Source organism: Vombatus ursinus, unplaced genomic scaffold (genome assembly GCF_900497805.2).
Source record: "Vombatus ursinus unplaced genomic scaffold, bare-nosed wombat genome assembly UNPS02014158.1, whole genome shotgun sequence".
NCBI classification, from domain to species: domain Eukaryota; kingdom Metazoa; phylum Chordata; class Mammalia; order Diprotodontia; family Vombatidae; genus Vombatus; species Vombatus ursinus.
Window position 1 is genome coordinate 850,737 of NW_020953936.1, and position 6,000 is coordinate 856,736.

At 34.8% G+C, this 6,000-nt stretch overlaps 1 protein-coding gene across 6 annotated transcripts in view; it reads right to left on the reverse strand.

Moving 5' to 3' along the window:
* Positions 1–6,000, reverse strand: part of RNF38 (ring finger protein 38) — a 199,315-nt gene that overhangs the window by 32,395 nt on the left and 160,920 nt on the right. For all 6 annotated transcript variants that reach the window (XM_027859056.1, XM_027859055.1, XM_027859054.1 and 3 more), the window contains one exon: positions 818–1,008. In XM_027859056.1, the coding sequence (XP_027714857.1) occupies positions 818–924 (107 nt within the window). In that variant the 5' untranslated portion in view covers positions 925–1,008. The remainder of the gene's footprint in view (positions 1–817; positions 1,009–6,000) is intronic.

The window sequence follows — 6,000 nt, forward strand, 5'->3', positions numbered from 1 at the left end:
TTCCTTTCTTCTCTAAATTGCTTACAATATGACCTTATACATTTAAGTTATGAAACCATTTAGAGAGTATTTTGGTATATGGTGTGAAATACTGGTCTAAACCTAATTTCTCCCAGACTGCTTTCTTATTTTCCCAGAAATGTGTCAGTGTGTACTGATCCAAATAGATTGTGTTTTTTTTTAACATAATGCTACTCTTTATACTACTTATCTATCTAATCTGTTTCACTGATTAAATTTACTATTTTTTTAATCAGTACCAAGCAGTGACACCAGATGACTGATCATATTTGCTTCCCATCTTTTGACAGAGAGTTAATGATTAGGAGGGAGAGTATGAAATAACATTTTCAGTAATAGCTAATGTGCAGTTTTGTTTTGCCTGGCTATACTTGTTACAAAAGAGGGCACTTACGGATGCAGGTAGATAGGTATTAGTGATGCAAAACAGAGAAGGAAACACAAAAAAGGGCATCAACGATACATTTCAAAATGTAGAACAGACTAAGTAAAGTATTTCTGTGTATTATTTGTTAAGTTCATAATAAAAAATAAAATAAAAATCTCTCTAAATAATAGTAAGCACAAGGTAAGCACAAAAATTCCCACACACTTAAAAGAAAATAAGTTTTTTTTTACCTCCTTCATACTTTTATTAGGAATATAATGAACTATCAAAGTAGAAAGACAGATGCTCCCCAAACTTGTGAACATTCCACACAGTTAAGGGACCATTACAGTGATTTCTAATTAGGTTTCTTTGATTTGGAAGAAAATTTTCAAGCAGTATTCTTAACTAAAGAATTAATCTACTAACCTTCTTCTGTTGCGTGCAGGTGTGTTGCATCGTTCCCCTGAGAAGTGATGCTGATTGGGCCGAACTGAAGGAGGCTGCCTATTTGATGTCATCTCCCATGGTCGCATTGGTGGTGATGGGGCTGGTGATGCTGTATAATCAAAGACTGAATGAGAAAGCCGCTGTCTCTTGGGACTCGGGCTGTCTTCACTCTGCCAACATAACAAGACAAATACAGTGGGTATAAAACTCCTCAAATGAAACACTTTACATTATGTTAGAAAAGTGGCAGATACTTCCAAATTTTTATCTTAAAACAAAAAAAAACAATTTTCTAAAGAAAAATATTTTTTAACAATGAAATCTCATGGTGATAATCATATAGTTAAGCTATCTACTACAGAGACAATACTTGGATAAATCATTTACTTTCATTTCCCAGACCATGAACATACATACTTGTAATAAATAATAAATTTAAAACAAAGGGTAATCCTCCTTCTTCTCTGTACTATACTGATTACTGCAATAAGAAATCTTAAATGGAAAAAAAGTGATATGGGATTTTAAATTATTCAGTAAATTCTAGTGACTTACAGATGACACAAAACTGAATGCATTAAGTCTTAGATCAGTTACAAGACTTTAACACAGAAAAAAAATATAAATCAATTGGGTATCAGTTTCAAAACTAAATTAGTTCCCAGACAATTAAAACAAAAGTCTAGGTCAGGGGTAGGGAACCTGCGGCCTTGAGGCCACAGGTTCCCTACCCCTGCTCTAGGTTATAGATAGCATTTCCAAATTGTGACAACAATTCTACAACCTTATGTAAAATGAATGGTCGTCCCCCCCCTTTTTTTTAGCAGATGAGGAACTGAAGCAAATAGGGTTTAACTGACTTGTCCAGGGTCACACAGCTAGTAAGCATCTGAGGCTCCACATATGACCTCAGATCTTCCTAACTCCAAGCCTGCACCCCCTAGATGCTCCATTTTCATTATTTACCTCCCCACTCTTTGCCCACAATAAAACAACAGACCTGATTTTCCAATTATATCATCATAATTACCATAAGTTAAAAATCATGTCTTTTAAATTCTAGAAGAATGACTAGTTACTAACATATAATATTAGAAGGTATAGTGGCACAGTAGACAGACCACTGGACCTGAAGTCAGAGAAGACCTGCATTCAATTCCTCACACACTTATACATGTATGACCTTGGGAAAATCTTTGTGCCTCAGTTTCCTTATTTGTAAAATGAGGGGGTTTAACTCAGTAAGCTCTAATGTCCCCTCTAGCTCAAAATCTATGACTCTGTGTTACACATATTAATTCTACTAAAGGGTAGCTACAATTCAAACTATACTAAAGCACCCTCTGGCTGCAAATTGGATACTTTTTATTATCACTAATCACTTCAAAAGCAGGTATATAATGACCTTCAGAAATACTGATTGCTCTGATTTCTAAATATCGAAGCAAACATAAGAGTTAGTGATTTTATTGAAATTGGAATGTTAACAAATCACTTCAAATTATTTAGCCACACTGCTCCAAATATAAGGCTATTTTCCTTTCATACTAAATCACAACATTTCCTCTTCAAGTATATCACAAATTACAAAATAATCTAGTATTCTTTGGAAATCCAATTATATTTTCATTATCTGCATTGAAAACAAAGGAAATAAATTTAAAACTCAAAATCATCAACACTTCTTTTATTAAAAGTGTTGTATCAGGATCTAAGATGATCTTGTCTACCTTTTACACTATCTGGTCCAGCTACTTAGACAGTTTACAAGGTGAGACTAATTATACTGTGGATGGCAGGTTTTAAGAATTAGAAACAAATTCATTAGGCACAAAGAGCATAATTATCAGCCAACACTATCCATTTTCCTTTTTACTTTTGTTTTGGATCATAAAACAGGTTCAAGGCTCTCAAGGATCCTCCTGGTGTAAATATATTAACACACCAAACTCATCTGATTGTTTTGTTGTCTGATTCTTTGGGACTTCTTTTTTCAGGTTTTCTTGACAAAGATACTGGAGTGTTTTGTCATTTCCTTTTCCAGCCCATTTTACAGATGAGGAAACCAAAGCAAACAGGGTTTTATCTTGCCTAGGGTCACATAGCTAGTAAATGTCAGACTCCAAATTTGAACTCAAGAAGATGAGTATTCCTGACTCTAGGCTCTATCCACTGAACCACCTAACTGCCCACAAATTCATCTGACCTATTATCAAATAAATTCAGATTCACAAAATATGAAATGAGGGTAAAGACTGCCATCCTACCTGTTCTCCCATTCCAAAATATTAAAACCAATTTTTCTTGGCACAAACTACAGGATATGCAACTTGTCACCCTAAAAACACATGATGTCAAATATTTGTGGCTTAGGTGGGATGTCAAATACAAAATCTAGGTTAGTCCATCTCCTGTCTGCCCAGCTCCCTCTTAGGGAGGAGACTGGGTAAGGGAGGGAGATGTCACAGCATCTTTTACATATTCAAAACAGGAGGGAAGAGAAAGTTCTTAATTTTTGAGTGTAAGTTAGTCTCAAGCCAATAAATTTGTATTTGCATTATATTTTAATTTTGGCTCTATGGGGGTAAGGAAGGACATGATGACATGTAAACAGATTTCTATATAGGTTTAAGGTTTGTAAATCACTTTGCACATATCATTTGATCCTCTCAACAACCCTGTAAGGTGGGTACCATTATTATTTCCATTTCACACTAGGTCACAAAAGAAACTATAAATACATTTGGAAAGCAATTTACACACACACACACACACACACACCTCTTTGTGTTGCCAAAGGACCATAGTTTGAATTGTGTTCAAGTAGTTGTGGCTGCCAAAATGTGTCAATGTTAACATTTAACACTACTGACCTTTTATACATAAAGTTAAAACTAAATGAATGATTTTATGGCTTAGCATGGTAATTTATACACTGTAGGTCTAAATAGCAACTCAAAGATTTCTAAATTAGCTATGAAATTACTGTTGTAAGATAAGTGTTTTCAATGAAAATGAGTAATCCTATCTTCTTTTCCTTGGCTTTACTTAGGAAACCAATAATATTATAACAAGTCTGAAATGGAAGATGAAAAAAATTAATTTTAGATTGACAAAAGCAAAATTAGATGGGCAAGATTTGATACTCACACATAAGAATGGGGCATGAGTTGACAGTGAATCTAACAGTGATTAAAAAATAAATCTTACTACCAATGTGACTTTGGGCAACTCTATAGATACCTCTCTGGGTCTTAAGTTTTTTCAATACCGTAAGGGGTTGTGGGAAGGAAAGCTGATGATCTCTAAGCTCATTTCCAGTTTGAATCTATTATCCAGCTATTTGAATGTTAAATGAATAGAAATAAGAGCAAGGCATTCAGTCATGTTTTACTTGATGTATACATTTAGAGCCACCCTAAAGACAATCAGGGCTTACCATTCTATTTGGAGTTGTAATACACTGTAATTTGTTTGGTTTAGCAACTACCATTTGACCAAAGTACTATAGATTACATTTAGCTCTTAAAATGAATCAAGTATTTTAGTTTTGTTTGAAAAATTTTGAAAGATCTATAAATAGAAATACTGGGATGTTATAAAACTAGGAATACAAATCACAGCTTTGTAAAAATTCAGTGGTTAAATGGGATAGAGACATAAGTACCTTTGCCTCAGAAATCTGTTTCAAAGCAGTATATGGTACCTAAAATAATAATCCTTCCTGGCCCCTCAAATGAACATACCTAGTCAGTTAAGGAATCAAATTCCTATTATTTAAATGCCCTCCTAATATACTAAGTCCTTCACAAATCCTCTCCAAAAAAATTGGTCACCACTTCCTTTTGGTTTGACTAATCTAGGCATGGGAAGTTCTATGGCTATTTTCTATCAAGTACTCCAAATCAGAATAGGCATACTTAGATTTGCATAATACATGTGATCCAAAAAAGTCTGGGCAACAAATAGAATTTTGGACATTTAAATGCAGCAGGAGGAGTATCAAGTAATTTTGCAGTGAATTTTGATTTAAAAGAAATGTAATAAAACTTTTACTAGACATCTACCATGTATAAAGCACCTAAGGAAACACGTTAAAGTTTTCCAAACCATGGGACGCCCCCAGAAAGGGTATGTGACCCTGTTGGGTGGGCAAGAAATAACTTTCACAAAACACATCCACTTTCTCCCAATGAAAATGAAGTTCAGAGAGAGAGAGAGAGAGAAACTAACAGGTGATTTCACTCTAAGAGCAAATGCAGAACAGTTATTATTTGATAAGAAATGTTCAAATGAGGTGAAATTTCAAGGGATACTTCCACTTGAGTGTAACCTGCCACAGAGGCTGCTGCTGTGCCCTCATGATGCTTACCGCATAGTGCACATTTACTGTGTTCCAAGCACTGTGTTAAAATCTTGGGATACAAATTTGAGATGCAGTAGTCCTTGATTTCAAGGGACAATAAGACATGGGAAGTGGTAGTCCAGAGAGAGTTGTTTGTTCTGGAATGTTGAGTGGGGCCAGAGGAGAGCAGAATAACTTGGCTTCTCCTCTTCAGTAGCAATAGCATCACTAATATGATTAGCTCTAGAAAGCTCTAGAAAGAGCTTGAAAGGGGGAGGAGGAAGAGAGAGGGTAGACTCTTGAGGAAATACTCAAGAAGATGGCCTGGATGTCAATCAAGTACTACTGCAGCCCCCTAGATGTAGCAGTTAATGTTAGGCACACAGTAATCAAGACGGTGCAGGTCACAGGCCAGAAGATACAGATATGAAATAGTTAAACTTCCCAGGGCATAGTCTCTAGTGTATAGACTGAAAGTTAAGTCATCTTTGTATGGATGTTACAAATGCCATTGAGATTACCTACATTTCTCAACCTCTTAAGATCATTAATCTCTTTCACTATCATTCATCTAGCTAAATATAAGATAATAAACTTTGCTAAATAAAAGGACATATGAATGTTTCAAAGAAACTCTTGTCAGATAATTGTTTTGAGTTTTTTTAACAATCAAATATAATCACCTGCAAAATTTTGTCTAATTTTTAAACGAAATAACATTTTGTGATGAAATGGTAGTGAGATAATCTATGTACACAAATGACTTGCAGAGGTTCCCAAACTTACTTGGCTTACTGCTACCTTTTCAAAAACAAAT